The following is a 25,388-nucleotide window of genomic DNA, read 5'->3' as shown; positions in this document are numbered from 1 at the left end:
ATCTTTATATATTTGTTGAAGTTTTTATTTTGTACTTTGTTTAACATGGACTATGGTGTAAATTAAGTTCTCTAACGCCCTCTGCTGGTGCAAAAGGATAAGTACATTTTGTGTGTTAGTACTGTAGTAGTTCATTTCAAAAATCTTTACAAAGTTATATACACTTTTAGTTTACTGTTCACAATTATACATTTTAAAGATGTGTGCTTACATGCTTGTATGCATTCCCACCTTGAAAAATATTGATGGTTTTTTTTTAAATATATTTAATTGGAAGAAATGGTGGGAACCCTTTTTTAAAGAATGCTGATGACATGACTGATTAGTTTCCTTAAATATTATTTATTATTGTGGTTATTACTGTATATTAAACATTTTTATAAACATTAAAAAAATTCTAATCTCACATATTTTCCAATTGTCTAGATATGTAATGTAAAAAACTCCCATGGCAGCATCAATATATAAGACCCTGCTGTATGCAGTTCATCTAATAGCCACTAAAGGTCGCTAGACTTACATGAGTTTCAGGCGTTATTTGACGTGCAGGTGTAAAATACCCAATATTGCCTAAAAGTATATCAAACAACACAAATACTACATTTTGTGACACTTGTTAAGTGATAGTACACACAGGAAGTGACGTTGTTGTCATACATGTCAATGCTGAATGTACAGTCGCCCCTCACCACTTTTTTAGGGCACACATTTTTTAAGCATGCAAGCTAAATTAAGCATTTTCAAGCATAAAATGGCTAAATAAATTTTAAAAAAACATCAATACTACATTAGTATTGGCCACTAGATGAGACCAAGCCCATTAAAGGCCTACTGAAAGCCACTACTACCGACCACGCAGTCTGATAGTTTATATATCAATGATGAAATCTTAACATTGCAACACATGCCAATACGGCCGGGTTAGATTAGTAAAGTGCAATTTTAAATTTCCCGCGAAATATCCTGCTGAAAACGTCTCGGTATGATGACGTCTGCGCGTGACGTCACGGATTGTAGCGGACATTTTGGGACACCATTGTGGCCAGCTATTAAGTCGTCTGTTTTCATCGCAAAATTCCACAGTATTCTGGACATCTGTGTTGGTGAATCTTTTGCAATTTGTTTAATGAACAATGAAGACAGCAAAGAAGAAAGCTGTAGGTGGGAAGCGGTGTATTAGCGGCTGGCTGCAGCAACACAAACACGTAGAGAACTGGGACAACAGAGACTCTTACCAGGAGGACTTTGAGTTGGATACGCGCTACCGTGAGTACGCAGGTGTGGCTTCCAAACATTTGATCGCTTGCCCGTACGTGCGTGCCGCTATGTGCATGTCACGTACGTAACTTTGGGGAAATATATGTGCTGTACGAACTTTGCGGAAGTGAACGGTACTTTGGGCTGTGGGATTGAGTGTGTTGTGCGGGTGTTTGATTTGTATTGGTGGGTTATATGGACGGGAGGGGGGAGGTGTTTGTTATGCGGATTAATTTGTGGCATATTAAATATAAGCCTGGTTGTGTTGTGGCTAATAGAGTATATATATGTCTTGTGTTTATTTACTGTTTTAGTCATTCCCAGCTGAATATCAGGTCCCACCCGCCTCTCACAGCATCTTCCCTATCTGAATCGCTTCCACTGCCCTCTAGTCCTTCACTCTCACTTTCCTCATCCACGAATCTTTCATCCTGGCTCAAATTAATGGGGAAATCGTCGCTTTCTCGGTCCGAATCGCTCTCGCTGCTGGTGGCCATGATTGTAAACAATGTGCAGATGTGAGGAGCTCCACAACCGGTGACGTCACGCTACTTCCGGTACAGGCAAGGCTTTTTAATCAGCGACCAAAAGTTGTGAACTTTATCGTCGATGTTCTCTACTAAATCCTTTCAGCAAAAATATGGTAATATCGCGAAATGATCAGGTATGACGCATAGAATGGGTCTGCTATCCCCGTTTAAATAAGAAAATCGCATTTCAGTAGGCCTTTAACGTCCTCTACAACCTGTCGTCACGTCCGCTTTTTCACCATACAAACAGCGTGCCAGCCCAGTCACATGTTGTATGAGGCTTCTGCAGACACATGTAAGTGACTGCAAGACATACTTGATCAACAGCCATACAGGTCACACTGAGGGTAGCCGTATAAACAACTTTAACACTGTTACAAATATGCGCCACACTGTGAACCCACACCAAACAAGAATGACAAACACATTTCGGGAGAACATCCGCACCGTAACACAACATAAACACAACAGAACAAATACCCAGAACCCCTTGCAGCACTAACTCTTCCGGGCTACAATATACACCCCCGCTGCCACCAAACCCCGCCCACCTCAACTGACGCACGGAAGGGGGGTTGATGTGTGGGGAGGAGGGCGAGGTTTGGTGGTAGCTGGTGTGTATATTGTAGCCCGGAAGAGTTAGTGCTGCAAGGGGTTCTGGGTATTTGTTCTGTTGTGTTTATGTTGTGTTACGGTGCGGATGTTCTCCCGAAATGGGTTTGGTGTGGCGCATATTTGTAACAGTGTTAAAGTTGTTTATACGACCACCCTCAGTGTGACCTGTGTGGCTATTGATCAAGTATGTCTTGCAGTCACTTACGTGTGTGTACAGAAGTCAAATACAACATGTGACTGGGCCGGCACGCTGTTTGTACAGGCTGTAGAGGGCGCTAAATGCAGTGCCAGCACGGCACGCCCTTATTATTGTTGTTTGGGTGAAAATTGGTAGACATTGAGAGAATAGTTGCCCTGAAATTCGGGAGTCTCCCAGAAAAATCAGGAGGGTTGGCAAGTATGACGCTGTCGAGCGCCATTCATATAAAACTTGCGGGCCGCACTAACATTACATTTTCATATTAAGGTGCAAAATAGCGTCTCGCGAGCCGCAATTGGCCCGCGGGCCGCGTGTCTGAGACCCCTGGCGTAAATGATAGTATAAATGTAATATATGAATATATATTTTTTGACTGCGAAGAAATAACGATTGTTGAAGGAGTGGAATTGACGCTGTGGCGCATTTGCTTCGATGTGAGTTGCAAAATAAAGCTCCCGTAGATCCACACTGATGTCCGTGTCTCCTCTAATTTAACAGCCATATAAAGATTACACCCATACCAAATATATTACACTATTTACACCCGTTCATACTCTATATTACTTTCATTTACTTTCACGTAAAAAAAACACTCGTTTATAAGGTGTTGCGACTTGTATTTTATTTTGTAGTACTAGCGACTTCCTCCCAGTCAGCTTCCATGGTTTTCACTTTATCGAAGTAACTAAATGATCAGGAAGTCGCGACTACAAAGTCAAATAAAAGTTGCTATACCTTTAAAAATGACTAGTTTTACGTAGAAAATAAAACATTATTATAGTGTATGCATGGATATATATATATATATATATATATATATATATATATATATATATATATATATATATATATATATATATATATATATATATATATATATATATATATATATATATATATATATATATATATATAGTGTAATATATTTGCGGTTTTTATGGCTGTTAGACATCAGCGTGGATCTACAAACCCCGTTTCCATATGAGTTGGGAAATTGTGTTAGATGTAAATATAAACGGAATACAATGATTTGCAAATCCTTTTCAACCCATATTCAGTTGAATGCACTACAAAGACAAGATATTTGATGTTTAAACTCATAAACTTTATTTTTTTTTGGTAAATAATAATTAACTTAGAATTTCATGGCTGCAACACGTGCCAAAGTAGTTGGGAAAGGGCATGTTCACCACTGTGTTACATGGCCTTTCCTTTTAACAACACTCAGTAAAGGTTTGGAGACACATTTTTGAAGCTTCTCAGGTGGAATTATTTCCCATTCTTGCTTGATGTACAGCTTAAGTTGTTCAACAGTCCGGGGGTCTCCCTTGTGCTATTTTAGGCTTCATAATGCGCCACACATTTTCAATGGGAGACAGGTCTGGACTACAGGCAGGCCAGTCTAGTACCCGCACTCTTTTACTATGAAGCCACGTTGATGTAACACGTGGCTTGGCATTGTCTTGCTGAAATAAGCAGGGGCGTCCATGGTAACGTTGCTTGGATGGCAACATATGTTGCTCCAAAACCTGTATGTACCTTTCAGCATTAATGGTGCCTTCACAGATGTGTAAGTTACCCATGTATTGGGCACTAATACACCCCCATACCATCACAGATGCTGGCTTTTCAACTTTGCGCCTAGAACAATCCGGATGGTTCTTTTCCTCTTTGGTCCGGAGGACACGACGTCCACAGTTTCCAAAAACAATTAGAAATGTGGACTCGTCAGACCACAGAACACTTTTCCACTTTGTATCAGTCCATCTTAGATGAGCTCAGGCCCAGCGAAGCCGACGGCGTTTCTGGGTGTTGTTGATCAACGGTTTTCGCCTTGCATAAGAGAGTTTTAACTTGCCCTTACAGATGTAGCGACCAACTGTAGTTACTGACAGTGGGTTTCTGAAGTGTTCCTGAGCCCATGTGGTGATATCCTTTACACACTGATGTCACTTGTTGATGCAGTACAGCCTGAGTGATCGAAGGTCACGGGCTTAGCTGCTTACGTGCAGTGATTTCTCCAGATTCTCTGAACCCTTTGATGATATTACAGAGCGTAGATGGTGAAATCCCTAAATTCCTTGCAATAGCTGGTTGAGAAAGGTTTTTCTTAAACTGTTCAACAATTTGCTCAGGCATTTGTTGACAAAGTGGTGACCCTCGCCCCATCCTTGTTTGTGAATGACTGAGCATTTCATGGAATCTACTTTTATACCCAATCATGGCACCCACCTGTTCCCAATTTGCCTGTTCACCCGTGGGATGTTCCAAATAAGTGTTTGATGAGCATTCCTCAACTTTATCAGTATTTATTGCCACTTTTCCCAACTTCTTTGTCACGTGTTGCTGGCATCAAATTCTAAAGTTAATGATTATTTGCACAAAAAAAAAGTTTATCAGTTTGAACATCAAATATGTTGTCTTTGTAGCATATTCAATTGAATATGGGTTGAAAATGATTTGCAAATCATTGTATTCCGTTTATATTTACATCTAACACAATTTCCCAACTCATATGGAAACGGGGTTTGTATATCTGTATCTGCTTTTTTTAAAACAATATGTTTTGATATCTGACAGGGCATTTATTTGGCTATATTTATTCAAACGTTATGTAAATAATTTGACAATTAAGAGATGATTATAAGTAAAGAAGGTGAGGCAGCAGCTCACACATTCTCATACTTTCTGTAACATCCAGGAAGAAATTGTATCAGCCATCTTGGAAAAAAAATGTCTCAACTATAATCTACAGCAAGGAGCCCAGAATTGTTTTTATTTTTAATGTCGACAATATTTCAGAATCTTTACAACGTATTAAATCCATAAAGTGTTAAAAAATGGTATAAAATGGAAATAAGTGCTTGATGAGCATTCCTCAACTTTATCAGTATTTATTGCAACCTTTCCCAACTTCTTTGTCACGTGTTGCTGGCATCAAATTCTAAAGTTAATGATTATTTGCAAAAAAAAATTCTTTTTTATCAGTTTGAGCATCAAATATGTTGTCTTTGTAGCATATTCAACTGAATATGGGTTGAAAATGATTTGCAAATCATTGTATTCCGTTTATATTTACATCTAACACAATTTCCCAACTCATATGGAAACGGGGGTTTGTACGTTAGCTTTATTTTTCAAGTCACGTACGCAAACAACTTACGCAATGTACGTAACATGTGGACAGCGCACACGTCATTTCCGGTCCTTCAACAAGACTGGCAGAAAAATCCCATCCGTGTCACTTGAGGGGCAAAAAAAACAAAACAGATTGGGTGTGCAGTGTAAACATTAGTTTTATAAACAATGATTCCTACTTTGCGGAAATGAATTCATCACGTCCAAAAGGGACAAGCGGTAGAAAATGGATGGATGGATGTCTGTAACCAATTAATAGCAATATACGAGTGTATTCACAAAAAAATGGATCCTTCAGAATGGCATCAAAATAACAAAGTGAAGGTTAAAACGAGTAAAACAACGCATGAAACGGCCTATAAACACTTGATAAGAGAAAATTCAAGCCCAAATAATCAAGCGTTGTTGAAAGTGTGTGCGGGGGCAAAGTGACAGGGAGGTTTTTTGTTTACTATGCACCATGAACGCGCACCAAGGCCCAACCCGGCAGGAACCTGGACAAGGTCCTCTGGATAGCTGACTTATTGCACGCGTATTCTTCTTTTTCTTCTTAATCCAACGCCCGGCGGACTGAGCGCGTGCGGTGAATGCGAGGCTGCAGCTGGCCAAGGAGGAAGACCTCATGCGGAGCCAGCAGGGACACAAAGTTCACTAATGAGGAGACGTGAGCGGACTCGCCAACGCTTGCCGGGACAGGAAGGAGCGAGCGCCACTTGGCTATCCAGGTGAGGAAAAACTTTACTTTTGGTATTATTTTAGTGGTTGCAGCGTTCTAAACTATCTACCTGGCTGAAAAGGTGTGAATAAATACATCTAGTTATTAATATTATGCAGATTTAATTGTAGTAAATCAATCATGCACTTGTGTTTACTTTTTAATCAAATGTTTTGAAGTTACTCAGTAAAGGTCAAAGTTCCTTGAAGTTTAACAAGTTGCTTCAGAATTGGCAAGTCTAAACCTTCACAGAAATAAACTGTAATACTATAATATAATACTCTTATAATACTGATTGTAATACTATAATATAATACTGTTATAATACTGATTGTAATACTATAATATAATACTGTTATAATACTGGTTGTAATACTAGAATATAATACTGTTATAATACTGGTTGTAATACTAGAATATAATACTGTTATAATACTGGTTGTAATACTAGAATATAATACTTTTATAATACTGATTGTAATACTATTATATAATACTGTTATAATACTGATTGTAATACTATAATATAATACTGTTATAATACTGATTGTAATACTAAAATGTAATACTGTTATAATACTGTTATAATACTGATTGTAATACTATAATATAATACTGTTATAATACTGATTGTAATACTATAATATAATACTGTTATAATACTGATCGTAATACTATAATATAATACTGTTATAATACTGGTTGTAATACTAGAATATAATACTTTTATAATACTGATTGTAATACTATTATATAATACTGTTATAATATTGATTATAATACTATAATATAATACTGTTATAATACTGATTGTAATACTAAAATGTAATACTGTTATAATACTGATTGTAATACTATTATATAATACTGTTATAATACTGATTGTAATACTATAATATTATACTGATTGTAATGCTATAATATATACTGTTATAATACTGATTGTAATACTATAATATAATACTGCTATAATACTGATTGTAATACTATAATATAATACTGATTGTAATACTATAATATAATACTGTTATATTACTGATTGTAATACTATAATATAATACGGATTGTAATACTATAATATAATACTGGTTGTAATACTGATTGTAATACTATAATATAATACTGATTGTAATACTATAATATAATACTGTTATAATACTGATTATAATACTATAATATAATACTGATTGTAATACTATAATATAATACTGGTTGTAATACTGATTGTAATACTATAATATAATACTGGTTGTAATACTGATTGTAATACTATTATATAATACTGATTGTAATACTATGACTTGACTTGACTTTATTTATTCATGCTTGCAGTGGAGCCAAGGCCCCACTGAAAAAACAGCTGAACTTTACAATGAATATTAAACAAACAAAGATTAAAAAAAATTAAAAGAACAGACAGTATTTTATATAAAAAAAAACATTTTCATTTTCATTTTATAATGTAAGACTGTTATAATACTGATTGTAATACTGTAATATAATACTGTTATAAACTTAGACAAACTTTAATGATCCACAAGGGAAATTGTTCCACACAGTAGCTCAGTTACAAAGGATGGAAAGGGTAAGGATGGAAAGGATAATTCAGGATGTAAAGTAAACTAAAAATGTACCATAGTGGCAACATAAACTATAACAAATATGTAATATTTAGATATTATATATACAGTATATAACATACACTGATTATATTATATTATATTTTTAATAATATAAAATATAATATATTTTAAAATTATATATTACTATATTATATTAGATTTTTAGTATATTATTTATTTTTAAAGAATACATAATATAATATATTTAAAATATATATATTATGATATTATATTATATCAGTATATAATGTATACTGAATATATAACATGTAAATATTACATATATCAGAATCAGAAGTAATTTATTAATCCCTAAGGGGAAATTAATATGTTATATTTTATATTGCTAATATGGTACATTTTTAGTCTACTTTATACCTGCATTATCCTTTCCATCCTTATACTTTCCAACCTTTGTAACTGAGCTACTGTGTAGAACAATTTCCCTTGTGGATCAATAAAGTTTGTTATAATACTGATTGTAATACTATAATATGATACTGTTATAATACTGATTGTAATACTATAATATAATACTGTTATAATACTGATTGTAATACTATAATATAATACTGTTATAATACTGATTGTAATACTATTATATAATACTGATTGTAATACTATAATACTGTAATATAATACTGATTGTAATACTATAATATAATACTGTTATAATACTGATTGTAATACTATTATATAATACTGATTGTAATACTATAATACTGTAATATAATACTGATTGTAATACTATAATATAATACTGATTGTAATACTCACAAGAAAGCAACATAAACAAGTAGAATAAAGAGTTTAGTAGTTGCACTGCAATAGAAAAAAACAATGTGATGATTGGCTCTCTCAGGACACGCCCCCTTTAACCTTTATACATTAGGTTGTGTATTAGGTAAATTAGATTAGATTAGATTAGATTAAAGATGAAACCATAGACACAATGTCAGTCCTCATGTTTACCAGCTGTGAGTAAAGTGATTTGATTTTGTTTCCCAGGTTGTATGGAGATAACATTTCTAACATGATGTCAAACACAAGGCTGCATTTGTGTTGTGTCTTCAAGCATATATATATATATATATATATATATATATATATATATATATATATATATATATATATATATATATATATATATATATATATATATATATATATATATATATATATATATATATATATATATATATATATATATATATATATATATATGGCAACATATGCAATTGGATGCAGTACTTTTTTTTTGCTTTTTGTTTGCCACATAAAATGATGTGGCGGGTCATATTAAATAATATGGTGGGTCACATTAAATAATATAGCAGGTCACATTAATTAATATGGCGGGTCACAATAAATAAAATAGCGGGTCACAATAAATAATATGGCGGGTCACATTAAATAGAATGGCGGGTCACGTTAAATAATATGGTGGGTCACATTAAATAATATGGCAGGTCACATTAAATAATATGGCGGGTCACATTAAATATTATTGCGGGTCAATATAAATAAAATAGCGGGTCACATTAAATAATATGGCGGGTCACATTAAATAATATGGCGGGTCACATTAAATAATATTGACAGGTCACATTAAATAATATAGCAGGTCACATTAATTAATATGGCAGGTCACATTAAATAATATGGCAGGTCACATTAAGTATTATGGCGGGTCACATTAAATATTATGGCAGGTCACATTAAATAATATGGCGGGTCACATTAAATAATATGGCGGGTCACCTTAAATATTATGGCAGGTCACATTAAATAATATCGCGGGTCACATTAAATAATATGGCGGGTCACATTAAATAATATGGCGGGTCACCTTAAATAAAATGGCGGGTCACATTAAATAATATGGCGGGTCACATTAAATAATATGACGAGTCACATTAAATAATATGGCGGGTCACTTTATTTAATATGACGGGTCACATTAAATAATATGGCGGGTCACAGTAAATAATATGGCGGGTCACATTAAATAATATGGCAGGTCACCTTTAATAAAATGGCGGGTCACATTAAATAATATGGCGGGTCACATTAAATAATATGACGGGTCACATTAAATAATATGACGGGTCACTTTATTTAATATGACGGGTCACGTTAAATAATATGGCGGGTCACATTAAATATTATGGCGGGTCACTTTATTTAATATGACGGGTCACATTAAATAATATGGTGGGTCACCTTAAATATTATGGCTGGTCACATTAAATAATATGGCGGGTCACATTAAATAATATGGCGGGTCACATTAAATAATATGGCAGGTCACCTTTAATAAAATGGCGGGTCACATTAAATAATATGGCGGGTCACATTAAATAATATGACGGGTCACATTAAATAATACGACGGGCCACTTTATTTAATATGACGGGTCACGTTGAATAATATGGCGGGTCACATTAAATATTATGGCGGGTCACTTTATTTAATATGACGGGTCACATTAAATAATATGGCGGGTCACAGGGTCACATTAAATAATATGGCGGGTCACAGGGTCACATTAAATAATATGGCGGGTCACATTAAATAATATGACGGGTCACTTTATTTAATATGACGGGTCACGTTAAATATTCTATATATTTTTTGCCTCAATTAGTCATTTTCAACCAACGTGATGGCTAAATGAAAGAAAATATAACAAATATAAATACTGGATGAGATCCAAACCAATCAGAGCTGTTCAGTATCGTGACGTCTGATTGGCCCAGCCTCAGACAGAGTGTAGAGGTGACTAAAAGCTGTTGTTTCATGTCTAGAAGGCTCTTATAGTGTTAAAAACCCATTTAAAAAGTCATAAACTTATTTTTGTATACTCTCGCTATGAAAATATTCAATTTATAACTACTACTTCACAGCAATTAATTCACCACGGTCAGGCCCGGAACCAATTAACAGCAATAAACGAGGGTTTACCCTAGTGTAATATTTAAAATGTATGTTATTAATTTATGTTATTAATTGTATTATTATGTTATTAATTAATATTTTTAATAAGCAGAATATGGTTTTTTTTTTAAAGTAGATAGATTTTAAGGTAAAAAACTGGCAGCTCAGTCATCAGAATTTTACTGTAAAAATAATAAATGTGGTACAGTTTTTCAATTTACACGACACAAACACATTAAAAAATCATCAGAAATATACAGATTTAATTATTTACAGTGCAGATTGCCAATAAAAACAAGCTGGTGTAAAAGTACTTTGAATGTAATATATTGTGTCAGTACACTACTTGCATACACACAGTGACCATGACTGTGCTCATGAAGGTCTTCAAATGGGTCTGATCCAGAAGCAGAACTTGACCCAGGACTTCTCATCACCTGACGTCTCCCACTGGGAGTCCACGCCGCATGAATCTTCCGCCTGTGAGTCCTTTCAACGTGAGAAATGCACTTAAACGTGGAAAATATGTCTGTGCAAAGACGACGAAGGCTTCATTTTGTTTGTTCAGTTGGACCATGTTGATAATTAACAACATTTACTGTTGTTTTTGTTTCTACCTCCAACAACATGGAACATTTACAAGGACCTTTGAACCCTGACTGAATAATTAACACTTGGGGGCCACATTGGGCTAAAATAGGGCCTACATATATACAAAACCCAAAAGCAGTGAAGTTGGTATGTTGTGTAAATGGTAAATAAAAACAGAATACAATGATTTGCAAATCCTTTTCAACTTATATTCAATTGAATAGACTGCAAAGACAAGATATTTCATGTTCACACTGGAAAACTTTGTTAATTTTTTGCAAATATTAGCTCATTTGGAATTTGATGCCTACAACATGTTTCAAAAAAGCTGGCACAAGTGGCAAAAAAGACTGAGAAAGTTGAGGAATGCTCATTAAACACTTATTTGGAACATCCCACAGGTGAACAGGCTAATTGGGAACAGGTGGGTGCCATGATTGGGAATAAAAAGCAGCTTCCATGAAATGCTCAGTCATTCACAAACAAGGACGGGCGAAGGTCACCACTTTGTTAACAAATGCCTGAGCAAATTGTTTAAGAACAACATTTCTCAACCAGCTATTGCAAGGAATTTAGGGATTTCACCATCTACGCTCTGTAATATCATCAAAAGGTTCAGAGAATCTGGAGAAATCACTGCACGTGAGCTTCAATCCCTCAGGCGGTACTGCATCTAAAACCGACATCAGTGTTGCTTGATGTACAGCTTAAGTTGTTCAAGGATATCACCACATGGGCTCAGGAATACTTCATAAAACCACTGTCAGTAACTACAGTTGGTCACTACATCTATAAGTGCAAGTTAAAACTCTACTATGCAAAGTGGAATCCATTTATCAACAACACCCAGAAACGCCGCCGGCTTCGCTGGGCCCAAGCTCATCTAAGATTGTCTGATGCAAAGTGGAAAAGTGTTCTGTGGTCTGACGAGTCCACATTTCAAATTGTTTCTGGAAACTGTGGACGTCGTGTCCTCCGGACCAAAGAGGAAAAGAACCATCCGGACTGTTCTAGGCGCAAAGTGTAAAAGCCAGCATGTGTGATGGTATGGGGCTGTATTGGTGCCCAAGACATGGGTAACTTACACATCTGTGAAGGCACCATTAATGCTGAAAGGTACATACAGGTTTTGGAGCAACATATGTTGTGCCATCCAAGCAACGTTATCATGGACGCCCCTGCTTATTTCAGCAAGACAATCCCAAGCCACGTGTTACAACAGCGCGGCTTCGTAGTAAAAGAGTGTGGGTACTAGACTGGCCTGCCTGTAGTCCAGACCTGTCTCCCATTGAAAATGTGTGGCACATTATGAAGCCTAAAATAGCACAAGGGAGACCCCCGGACTGTTGAACAACTTAAGCTGTACATCAAGCAAGAATGGGAAAGAATTATGCTTCAAAAATGTGTCTCCTCAGTTCCCAAACCTTTACTGAGTGTTGTTAAAAGGAAAGGCCATGTAACACAGTGGTAAAAATGCCCCTTTTTTGCAATGTGTTGCTAAGTTAATGAGTACTTGCAAAAAAATAACGTTTACCAGTGTGAACATGAAATATCTTGTCTTTGCAGTCTATTCAATTGAATATAAGTTGAAAGGGATTTGCAAATCATTGTATTCTCTTTTTATTCACCATTTACACAACGTGACAACTTCACTGCTTTTGGGGTTTCGTACATTTCAATGCTGAATTAGGAGTTATGCCCCTTCCCCCCCCCCCCCCAACCCCCCTCCACAGACACAAACACCATCCTGCTGCTGGGCGTGCTGACCTTTGCCCTCCAGCTGTGTTTAGCTCTCTTTGTCGTGCTGAGATGTAAGAAGTTGGACAACAAAGTCAGAGAGGCTCTCAAAGACCCGCACGCCTGGAAGAAAGTCCAGAAAGGTTACTCGTCAACATTTACATTTTTAAAAAAATGCAAAAACAAAACTGACAATTTTTTTATTTCTTTTTTAATTGTCTCTTAAGCTCCTCCCTCCTGTCAGATTGACGAGTCATCTAGTGCACCTGGGGAAGAATATTTTGCATCTGCATCGACCACAAACCGTCTTTTTGGACCTTCCATACCCTGGGACCTTGTTCAGCGCTGAAAAGTCACCTTTTGCACACTAATATGCTGTACATTAGAGAGAGACCCATTATCGGCTGAGCCGATTATCAACGCCGATATTTGGCATTTTCATATATATCTGTATCTGCTTTTTTTTTAAACAATATGTTTTTATATCTGACAGGGCATTTATTTGGCTGTATTTAATTAAACATTATGTAAATAATTTGACAATTAGGAGATGATTGTATAAGTAAAGAAGGTGAGGCAGCAGCTCACACATTCTCATACTTTCTGTAACATCCACACTGCAAAAACTGAAATCTAAGTAAGATGAAATATCTCAAATAAGGGTGATATTTGCTTATTTTCTGTCTGATAAGACAGTGTTTCCCATAAACTGCCAAGATACCTGTGGTGGTGGGGGCGTGGTTATGGGCGTGGACCCCATGACATCATCAAGTAATTTGCATAATTTGCTACAATGATATGATTTTCTCTAAAAAGGCTCAAAAAATGTATACTTACTAATTGATAATAACAGTTTTGTTTTAAACGTCCATCCATCCATCCATTTTACAGTATAATTACAACACTTTATGTACATATTTATATACAGATTTGAACAATTTGACAATAAGTTATTCACTGAAATATATTTATTAATTGTGGTTCTTACAAAAAATATATCTTATAAAAATATAAAAGCTAAAATGTCTCTTAAAGCTTTGCCCCTTTAATTAGTGCATACTAAATAATTTTACTTTAGCCTACTACTACAACCATATTATTTATCAGCAACATAAAGTGAAACAGAACCAGAAGTGTCCTGCCACAGTCAGTAACAAATAAACGGAAAACAGTAGTGGTGGTAGATAGACACAGAGCTTCATCAAACATCTGATCCACTGAACAAAGAGCTCCAAAAATCTTGATCCTACACTTCTCTTTTGTAAAGTAAATCTGAACAGCCAATATGGGCATCTACATCAACTATATAATTTGCCTGAGAAGCTTGACAGGACACAAAAAAAAAAAAAAAAAAATTTAAAACATTTTTTTTTTAATTTTATTTTTTTTTTATTTTTTTGTGGCGGCCTTAATTCTTTCGTGGCGGGCCGCAACAAATAAATGAATGTGTGGGAAACACTGTAAGATAATTCTTCTCTCTAAGCAGATTTTATGTTAGAGTGTTTTACTTGTTTTAAGTGTTTTGGTCCTAAATGATCTCAGTAAGATATTACAGCTTGTTGCTGAGATTTGATGACCTATATTGAGTAAAACATGCTTGAAACTAAAATATCAACTGTTGCAAAGCTGTGTCATCAACACTCACAAGTAGGGATGTCCGATAATGGCTTTTTTGCCGATATTCCGATATTGTCCAACTCTTAATTACCGATTCCGATATCAACCGATACCGATATATACAGTCGTGGATTATTACATTAACACATTATGATGCCTAATTTTGTTATGATGCCCCGCTGGATGCATTAAACAATGTAACTTTACCATGAATTGATTAACGTGGACCCCGACTTAAACAAGTTGAAAAACTTATTGGGGTGTTACCATTTAGTGGTCAATTGTACGGAATATGTACTGTACTGTGCAATCTACTAATACAAGTTTCAATCAATCAATTAAAATAAATGTTTTCAAAAATAAGAGAGCAACTTCAACTCCAGTTATGGAAAAAAATGCCAACATGGCACTGCCATATTTATTATTGAAGTCACAAAGTGCATTATTTTTTTTAACATGCCTCAAAACGGCATCTTGGAATTTGGGACTTGCTCTCCCTGAGATAATCCTGATACCCACTACAACTATGGGAAATACTATACTTTGACTTTCACAAAGTGCATTATTTGGAATTTTTTTAAAACATGGACAAAGATAAGACCTTCTGGAGGAAAGTTCTGTGGTCAGGTGAAACACAAATGGAGCTTTTTGGCCACAATACCCAGCGATATGTTTGGAGGACAAAAGGTGAGGCCTTTAATCCCAGGAACACCACACCTACCGTCAAGCATGGTGGTGGTAGTATTATGCTCTGGGCTTGTTTTGCTGCCAATGGAACTGGTGCTTTACAGAGAGTAAATGGGACAATTAAAAAGGAGGATTACCTCCAAATTCTTCAGGACAAGCTAAAATCATCAGCCCGGAGGTTGGGTCTTGGGCGCAGTTGGGTGTTCCAACAGGACAATGACCCCAAACACATGTCAAAAGTGGTAAAGCAATGGCTAAATCAGGCTAGAATGAAGGTTTTAGAATGGCCTTCCCAAAGTCCTGACCTAAACGTGTGTGGACAATGCTGAAGAAACAAGTCCATGTCAGAAAACCAACACATTTAGCTGAACTGCACCAATTTTGTCAAGAGGAGTGGTCAAAAATTCAAGCAGGGGCTTGTGGATGGCTACCAAAAGCGCCTTATTGCAGTGAAACTTGCCAAGGGACATGTAAGCAAATATTAACATTGCTGTACGTATACTTTTGACCCAGCACATTTTCAGTAGACCCATAATAAATTCATAAAAGAAGCAAACTTCATGAATGTTTTTTTGTGACCAACAAGTATGTGCTCCAATCACTCTATCACAAAAAAAAAAAAAAGAGTTGTAGAAATTATTGGAAACTCAAGACAGCCATGAGATGATGTTCTCCGAGTCATACCAAAGACTATAAAAATGCGACCCATTACCTCCCTGCTTGGCACTCAGCATCAAGGGTTGGAATTGGGGGTTAAATCACCAAAAATGATTCCCGGGCGCGGCGCCGCTGCTGCCCACTGCTCCCCAAGGGGATGGGTCAAATGCAGAGGACAAATTTCACCACACCTAGTGTGTGTGTGACAATCATTGGTACTTTAACTTTAACTTTACAAGTGTATGTGCACTTTTGACCACGACTGTATTTAATGAGCAGTTCCAATATCTACCAGCAGGTGGCGGTACTGCAACAAGTAGCATGGGTGATGGTCAATATCCCCAGCGAAGAAGATCCACACTACACAACATCGATGACTTTCAACTTAAAACTTATTGTTTGGATACATTTATGTTTATTTAGAGTCCACGTATTCGGAACTTGAACGTTTTTTTTATCCGGTACTCAGGCCCAGTTCTTTGTCAAGGGACGAGTTTGTAATGACTTAGTGTTGGAGCCGCTAGCTAGCAGGCTAACTATTGCAACTTGTCAACAAGAAGATGGACACCAATGTCTCCGCCACATTTTCCAAAGGTTGGTTGAAAATATGTCAGAAACATTCCATTTAAATGGACTATAGTGTATTTTCTGGGGTTGAGCTTGTCGCTAACTGGTGGTGTAATGAGGCATGCTTCTGCCTTGCATGGCAAAGGGTTGGGGTTCGAATCCCGACCAGGTTTGCGTCAGGAAGGACAACCGTCTTAAAACAAATTAATGATATATTTATGTGTTTTAAGTCGATATAGTTTGTCATTAACCTGCCTATATAAAGTACAAACCCCGTTTCCATATGAGTTGGGAAATTGTGTTATATGTAAATATAAACGGAATACAATGATTTGCAAATCCTTTTCAACCCATATTCAATTGAATGCACTACAAAGACAACATATTTGATGTTAAAACTCATAAACTTTTAACTTTTAAACGTGCTAAAAGATTAATTTGATTGTTCATCAAAATATAACTATAGATGTCAACATTGTGTATGTGCTGAAAGATTCATTTATGGTTGTTTATCAAAATACAACTATAGCTGTCAACATTGTGTATGTGCTGAACGATTCATTTATGATTGTTTATCAAAATATAACTATAGATGTCAATATTGTGTATGTGCTGAAAGATTCATTTATGATTGTTTATCAAGATATAACAATAGATTTCAACATTGTGTATGTGCTGAAAGATTCATTTATGATTGTTTATCAAAATACAACTATAGCTGTCAACATTGTGTATGTGCTGAACGATTCATTTATGATTGTTTATCAAAATATAACTATAGATGTCAACATTATGTATGTGCTGAAAGATTCATTTATGATTGTTTATCAATATATAACTATAGATGTCAACATTGTGTATGTGCTGAACGATTCATTTATGATTGTTTATCAAAATATAACTATAGATGTCAACATTGTGTATGTACTGAACGATTCATTTATAATTGTTTATCAAAATATAACTATAGATGTCAACATTGTGTACGTGCTAAAAGATTAATTTGATTGTTCATCAAAATATAACTATAGATGTCAACATTGTGTATGTGCTGAAAGATTCATTTATGATTGTTTATCAAAATATAACTATAGATGTCAATATTGTGTATGTGCTGAAAGATTCATTTATGATTGTTTATCAAGATATAACTATAGATTTCAACATTGTGTATGTGCTGAAAGATTCATTTATGATTGTTTATCAAAATACAACTATAGCTGTCAACATTGTGTATGTGCTGAACGATTCATGTATGATTGTTTCATCAAAATATAACTATAGATGTCAACATTGTGTATGTGCTGAAAGATTCATTTATGGTTGTTTATCAAAATACAACTATAGCTGTCAACATTGTGTATGTGCTGAACGATTCATTTATGATTGTTTATCAAAATATAAGTATAGATGTCAACATTGTGTATATGCTGAAAGATTAATTTATGATTGTTTATCAAGATATAACTATAGATGTCAACATTGTGTATGTGCTGAAAGATTCATTTATGATTGTTTATCAAGATATAACTATAGATGTCAACATTGTGTATGTACTGAACGATTCATTTATGATTATTTATCAAAATATAACTATAGATGTCAACATTGTGTACGTGCTAAAATATTCATTTGATTGTTCATCAAAATATAACTATAGATGTCAACATTGTGTACGTGCTAAAAGATTCATTTATGATTGTTGCCTTTAGTTAAAGCTTAACTCTTTTAGATTTTGCTCACGTTCATGTTTTTTTTTATTTAGACTCGCTGAGGTGGCACTCTTTGAAACACTTGTGTGTTTTACGAACTACGAAACAAGATAAAATACAAAGATGATACTTCAATGGCAAATGCTAAACGTTAAAAGTATATCAAACAAACCTTTAACGCAGTGATCACTGCAAACCCGTGCGATCTTCGACTGGAGTATGTGCCCCTTTTCTTGTCGTCTTTTGTAAAATCTTGACATCTTTCGCCCTTCTTGATTACTTCTCGAGGAACTTTGAAGAAACTTTTGTCCTTTTCAAGATTTAAACAGTTCCAACAGCCTAAAACAACGCAAATCAAAGGAGAGAACGCGTGGACAAAAGACTGCTCGCCTCGCATTGTTAACTAGCCGGACGTGACGTCAGGTGAATACAACCTGTACTATAGCTTTTCATCTGACTGATACCAACTAAATACAGAGCCAATACCGCCGATATTTTAGGATCATTACATGATTTTGTGATTTGTACCTTTTTAATATGTGGATCAAGATTTTTATCAGAATAAAACAAAGATTTGAGTCAAACAAACTATTTGTATCAACTCATTTATTTCTCTACAATTTAACATTGTTAAATACATTATCTCGTCTTCCTGTGAGGAATCAGTGCCTGGGGATTCTGTAGTGGACTCTCCTTTTTCTGTTGTTGAGGTTGCCGAGAAAGTTAAAAAACTCCTTGATGGCAGGGCCCCGCGGGCAGACGGGATCTACCCAGAGTCCTTTAAGGCTCTGGATGCTGTGGGGCTGCCTTGGTTGACAAGACTCTGCAGCATTGCGTGGACATTGAGGGCGGTGCTTCTGGATTGGCAGACCGAGGTGGTGGTTCCTCTTTAAGAACTGTAACCGGAGTGGGGGTTCCAACTATCGTGGGATCACACTCCTCAGACTCCACGGGAAGGTCTATTCAGGTGTACTGGAGACGCCGGATAGTAGAACCTCGGATTCAGGCGGATCAGTGTGGTTTTCGTCCTCGTCACGGAACTGTGGACCAGCGCTATACTCTTGGCAGGATCATGGCAGGGTTCATGGGAGTTTGCCCAACCAGTCTACATGTGCTTTGTGGACTTGGAGAAGGCATTCGACCGTGTCCCCCGGGAAGTCCTGTGGAGAGTGCTCAGAGAGTATGGGGTATCGGACTGTCTGATTGTGGCGGTCCGCTCCCCTAGTATGATCAGTGTCAGAGCTTGGCTTACATTGCTGACAGTAAGTTGGAACCATTTCCAGTGAGTGTTGGGCTGCCCTAGTCACCGATTCTGTTCACAACTTTCAAGGACAGAATTTCTACGCGCAGTCAGGGTGTCGAGGGGATCCGGTTTGGTGACTGCAAGATTAGGTCTCTTTTTGCGGATGATATGGTTCTGCTGGCTTCATCTGGCCAGGATCTTCAGCTCTCACTGGATTGGTTTGCTGCTGATTGTGAAGTGACTCAAGTGAGAATTAGCACTTCCAAGTCCATGACTCTTGCCCGGAAAAGGGTGAAGGACCATCTCGGGGTTGGGGAGGGGATCCTGCCCCAAGTGAAAGAGTTCAAGTACCCCATAGTCTTACTCACGGGTGAGAGAATAGTGGATCGGTGCGGCGTCTGCAGTCATGCAGACCCTGTAGCGGTCCGTCATGGTGAACAAGGAGCTGAGCCAGAGGGCAAAGCTCTAAATTTACATGAAATTATGGTCATGAGCTTTGGGCTATGACTGAAAGGACAAGATCACGGGTAAAAGCCTCCCAAATTAGTTTCCTCTTTCGGGTGGCAAGGCTCTTCCTTACAGACAGGGTAAAAAGCTCTGTCATCCGGGAGGAGCTCAAAGTAAAGCCGCTGCTCCACCACATTGAGAGGAGCCAGATCTGGTGGATCGGGCATCTTGTCAGGATTCCCCCCGGACGCCTCTCTGGGAAGGTGTTTCGGGCACGTCCGACCGGTAGGAGGCCACGGTAAAGTCCCGGGATACGTTGGGGGGACTATGTCTCCCAGCTGGCCTGGGAACAACTCGAGATCCCGTGGTAGGATCTGGACAAAGTGGCTGGAGAGAGGAAAGTCTGGGCCTCTCTGCTTAGGCTGCTGCCCCCGCAACCCGCCCTCGGATAAGCGGAGGAAGATGGATGGATGGCCAATTTAAATACATTATAGGATAATTTGACAGCATCAACAAAAAACCTGTTTGAGCAAAATGAAGCGCAAAATGATAAAATAAAAGTAAATACTATTCTTTTTCAGATCCTTTTTGCTCCCTCCGGCTGATAGCAATTCTACCCTGGTTTTGGATAATTCTTGTTACAATAATTATGTATATATTGTCACACTAACTTTAGTATGCTTAAAGTCCGTTGCTTTAATTATTTAGCTATTGTGCTCAAGTTGGACTTTTCTAATCTGTGCAAGGACAAAGACTTCTTGTCTGAGGGGTGGCCTCAGCCGTAGATGTTATCTTTGTTTTAGCCCGGTAACAGCCAAGGACTTCAACGACCTCAACGAAGATAAGATGACAGCACGCAGACGAAGCAGAGACTTCCAGGACCTCAACGAAGATAAGATGCCAACACGCAGACGAAGCGGGGACAAGGCGAAATCACAAGGCCCCCAGCACATTCCGTCACATATTGTGCGTCCTGGACCTGCTTTGCATAATATATGTGACCACTCCTTTTAGAGGCGGCCTTAGTGTTGTTGACTGTGGAACTCCTGAATAAATAGAGGGACGCAAGAGCTGAACCTTAGAGCGTAGGGGGAGACTGTGACTAAGGGTGCAGCTCCATGCATTCTCCTCGTGAGCTAAATTGAACTCTGTGTCTGCATGATTCCTTGCTTCTTGTCTGATTAACAGATGTCATCAGTGTTTGAACCTGACATTCTTCTTACACCTTCCTTGATGCTTCCACAGACCATACAAACATGTCTTGGGTACATCTTATTGTTTCCCTGCATTAAACAAGTGAGACCTTTCTAATGTGTTTTCCAGCAAGTCCGTTACCTCTGGCCTCGCTCCGCCTGCTGGTGCCACCTCTGCAGCTCCTGTCGGCCTCCATGTGGCAAATATTGAAGAAACGGGACGTCATGAGTTACTGGGAGGTGGCCGAATTTGTCTCCTTGGTGATGGACATGGTCCCGGAGCTGCTGATGGACAAGCACCGGATGCAACTCAACCTGGGTTTAAGAGCCAGGGTGAGCCAGACAATAAGTAACATTTGTTGTCATTCCACTTGTGTCGTCATGATTTGTATTCCATCCTTTAGTATCTACTCCAGTTATGCAGAAGTGACCAATCCTTGCAACCTGACTTTATTTTGTCTCTCCTGAACACGATGAAACTGCAACCCCCTCCTGTGGGAGATGTAAGAACCATTAAAATGCCAATGTTTGCCTTTTTGAGTCTTATAATGTGAATCCCGTTATTACACGACGTTGCAGGAAGCCATGATGCACTTTCTGGAGTTAATCCAGCTTCTGCTAAAAGACCCCGAAGAGAGACAACACTTCTTCTTGGTGAGACATCATCAGTGTCATGTCCGCTATTCTGGACAAGCTTGAATACTACTGACATGTTTTGCTGCAAAGGAGGTGTTCCCTGCTCAATATGGAACGGAGTATGACAAGGACTTGCAGACACTGTTTTGGGAGTTCCTCTGTCGGCTAACTGAGCTGTTGCCGGTTCCTGACCTCGAGCAGGTGAGAAATGCAGTTAACAAAACTACAAAAACTACAGTACTATTGTGCTTGAAACTTGTTTTCTAAAAATGGGTTCTGTTTTAGCAAAATAGCAAAGAGAGCAATCCTTACCAATGCTTGTTATTGTTTCAACATTTTCTTAATCATAACAATAAAATAGGAACTACCGTATTTTCCGGACCATAGGGCGCACCGGATTATAAAGCGCACTCCCGATGAATGGTCTATTTTCGATCTTTTTTCATATATAAGGCGCACCGGATTATAGGGTGCATTAAAGGAGTCATATAAATGTAAAAGACTTCCTTGTGGTCTACATAACATGTAATGGTGTTTTTTTTGTCAAAATGTTGCATAGATGATGTTTTACAGATCATCTTCAAGCCGCTTTCTAACAGTCGCTTCAGGATGCGGCGTTTTGTGGGCGGTCTTATTTACGTGGCTCACCTTCGGCAGCGTCTTCTCCCCGTCATCTTTGTTGTAGCGGTGTAGCGTGCAAGGACGGGAGTGGAAGAAGTGTCAAAAGATGGCGCTAACTGTTTTAATGACATTCACACTTTACTTCAGGAGCAGCATCTCCTCATCCGGAAACAACAACGCCGGAAATGTGTCCTGTGAATAACCGTCCGACCGGAACTCTCTAATAACTAAAGTCCCTTGGGTGAATAATGTAAACTCACTACACCGGTATGTTTTAGTGCTTTCATGGCGAGTTTACGGACAGATATAAGTAAGAACTTTACACTACTTTATATTAGAAATGGCAACAGCGGAGGATGAATGTCCCATAACAAGAAGATAGAGAATAAGGAGAAGCTTATCGACTACAATGGCGGTCCTGCCCAAATTTTCAGGACTTATGCAGATCTCAAATACACAGCAGGTACCAGAAGGTAAGAAAAGTTGCTGTTGCTTAATATTGTGAAACAAAACACCAGATACTATGTCTGCTAATGGGTGCCATTTTGCAGTCCTTATACACACACCATAGTAATACTTGTATCTCTGACTACGGTAGCCGTAATGTGCCGACAATCCATCAAGCGGTGCGGCTTCAAAGTCATACTAAAACATTTTGACAGATTTTTGAGTGCCGTGTGTAATGTTCTTTATTTTCAATGGAACATTTAAAGTTTTGGTGTTTACTGGTGTCCTATTGCAGTCTACATGTATCTCTCATGTGTGACTGCCATCTACTGGTCACATTTATTACACCATGTACCAAATAAAATTGCTTTGAGGTTGGTAAGCACAACCAGAATTATTCTGTACATTAGGCGCACCAGGTTATAAGGCACACTGTCGATTTTTGAGAAAATGAAAGGATTTTAAGTGTGCCTTATAGTCCGAAAAACACGGTTTATATATATATATATATATATATATATATATATATATATATATATATATATATATATATATATATATATATATATATATATATGCTCTCTGAGCTGCCACCTTACCGTGGTAGAGGAGTTTGCGTGTCCCAATGATCCTAGGAGCTATGTTGTCCGGGGGCTTTATGCCCCCTGGTAGGTTCTCCCAAGACAAACTGGTCCTAGGTGAGGGATCAGACAAAGAGCAGCTCGAAGACCTCAATGAAAAATAAAAACTATGGACCCAGATTTCCCTCGCCCGGACACGGGTCACCGGGGCCCCCCTCTGGAGCCAGGCCCGGAGGTGGGGCACGATGGCGAGCGCCTGGTGGCCGGGCCTGTCCCCATGGGGCCCGGCCGGGCAAAGCCCGAAGAGGCAACGTGGGTTCCCCCTCCAATGGGCTCACCACCCATAGCAGGGGTCATAGAGGTCGGGTGCGATGTGAGCTGGGCGGCAGCCGAAGGCAGGGCACTTGGCGGTCCGATCCTCGGCTACAGAAGCTAGCTCTTGGGACGTGGAACGTCACCTCGCTGGGGGGGAAGGAGCCTGAGCTAGTGCGCGAGGTGGAGAAGTTCCGACTAGACATAGTCGGACTCACTTCGACGCACAGCAAGGGCTCTGGAACCAGTTCTCTCGAGAGGGGCTGGACTCTCTTCTACTCTGGCGTTGCCCCCCGGCTCAGAGCCTGCATGTTGGAGTTCAACCCGGTGGACGAGATGGTAGCTTCCCTCCGCCTTCGGGTGGGGGAACGGGTCCTGACTGTTGTTTGCGCTTACGCGCCAAACCGCAGCTCAGAGTACCCACCCTTTTTGGATTCACTCGAGGGAGTACTTGAGAGTGCACCCCCGGGTGATTCCCTCGTTCTACTGGAGGACTTCAACGCTCATGTTGGCAGCGACAGTGAAACCTGGAGAGGCGTGATTGGGAAGAATGGCTTCCCGGATCTGAACCCGAGCGGTGTTTTGTTATTGGACTTTTGTGCCCGTCACAGATTGTCCATAACGAACACCATGTTCAAACATAAGGGTGTCCATATGTGCACTTGGCACCAGGACACCCTAGGCCACAGTTCTAGTTGTAGTTGTGTCGTCGGATTTGCGGCCTCATGTTTTGGACACTCGGGTGAAGAGAGGGGCGGAGATTTCTACCGATCACCACCTGGTGGTGAGTTGGCTGCGATGGTGGGGGAGGATGCCGGACAGACCTGGCAGGCCCAAACGCATTGTGAGGGTTTGCTGGGAACGTCTGGCAGAGTCTCCTGTCAGAGAGAGTTTCAATTCCCACCTCCGGAAGAACTTTGAACATGTCACGAGGGAGGTGCTGGAAATTGAGTCCGAATGGACCATGTTCCGCGCCTCTATTGTCGAGGCGGCTGATTGGAGATGTGGCCGCAAGGTAGTTGGTGCCTGTCGTGGCGGTAATCCTAGAACCCGTTGGTGGACACCGGCGGTGAGGGATGCCGTCAAGCTGAAGAAGGAGTACTATCGGGTTCTTCTGGCTCATAGGACTCCTGAGGCAGCGGACAGGTACCGACAGGCCAAGCGGTGTGCGGCTTTGGTGGTCACGGAGGCAAAAACTCGGACATGGGAGGAGTTCGGGGAAGCCATGGAAAACGACTTCCGGACGGCTTCGAAGCGATTCTGGACCACCATCCACCGCCTCAGGAAGGGGAAGCAGTGCACTATCAACACCGTGTACGGTGAGGAT

The 25,388-nt window shown here is 38.5% G+C and overlaps 1 protein-coding gene across 2 annotated transcripts in view; it reads left to right on the top strand.

The window, feature by feature from the left end:
- The first annotated feature begins 5,061 nt into the window (after positions 1-5,061).
- LOC133662354 (zinc finger protein 271-like) overlaps positions 5,062-25,388 on the top strand; it is a 39,253-nt gene continuing 18,926 nt past the window's right edge. The window contains exons 1-8 of one of the 2 annotated variants that reach the window (XM_062066281.1): positions 5,062-6,464; positions 11,397-11,510; positions 13,338-13,484; positions 13,569-16,896; positions 21,595-21,797; positions 21,869-21,967; positions 22,044-22,118; positions 22,191-22,301. In XM_062066281.1, the coding sequence (XP_061922265.1) occupies positions 16,863-16,896; positions 21,595-21,797; positions 21,869-21,967; positions 22,044-22,118; positions 22,191-22,301 (522 nt within the window). In that variant the 5' untranslated portion in view covers positions 5,062-6,464; positions 11,397-11,510; positions 13,338-13,484; positions 13,569-16,862. The remainder of the gene's footprint in view (positions 6,465-11,396; positions 11,511-13,337; positions 13,485-13,568; positions 16,897-21,594; positions 21,798-21,868; positions 21,968-22,043; positions 22,119-22,190; positions 22,302-25,388) is intronic. The other variant, XM_062066280.1, reaches the window with a different exon arrangement.

The sequence above is a fragment of the Entelurus aequoreus genome, linkage group LG12 (assembly GCF_033978785.1).
Source record: "Entelurus aequoreus isolate RoL-2023_Sb linkage group LG12, RoL_Eaeq_v1.1, whole genome shotgun sequence".
Classification (NCBI taxonomy): Eukaryota; Metazoa; Chordata; class Actinopteri; order Syngnathiformes; family Syngnathidae; genus Entelurus; species Entelurus aequoreus.
The sequence above is the reverse complement of the archived record's forward strand: the minus strand, read 5'-3'. Positions and strand labels throughout refer to the sequence as shown.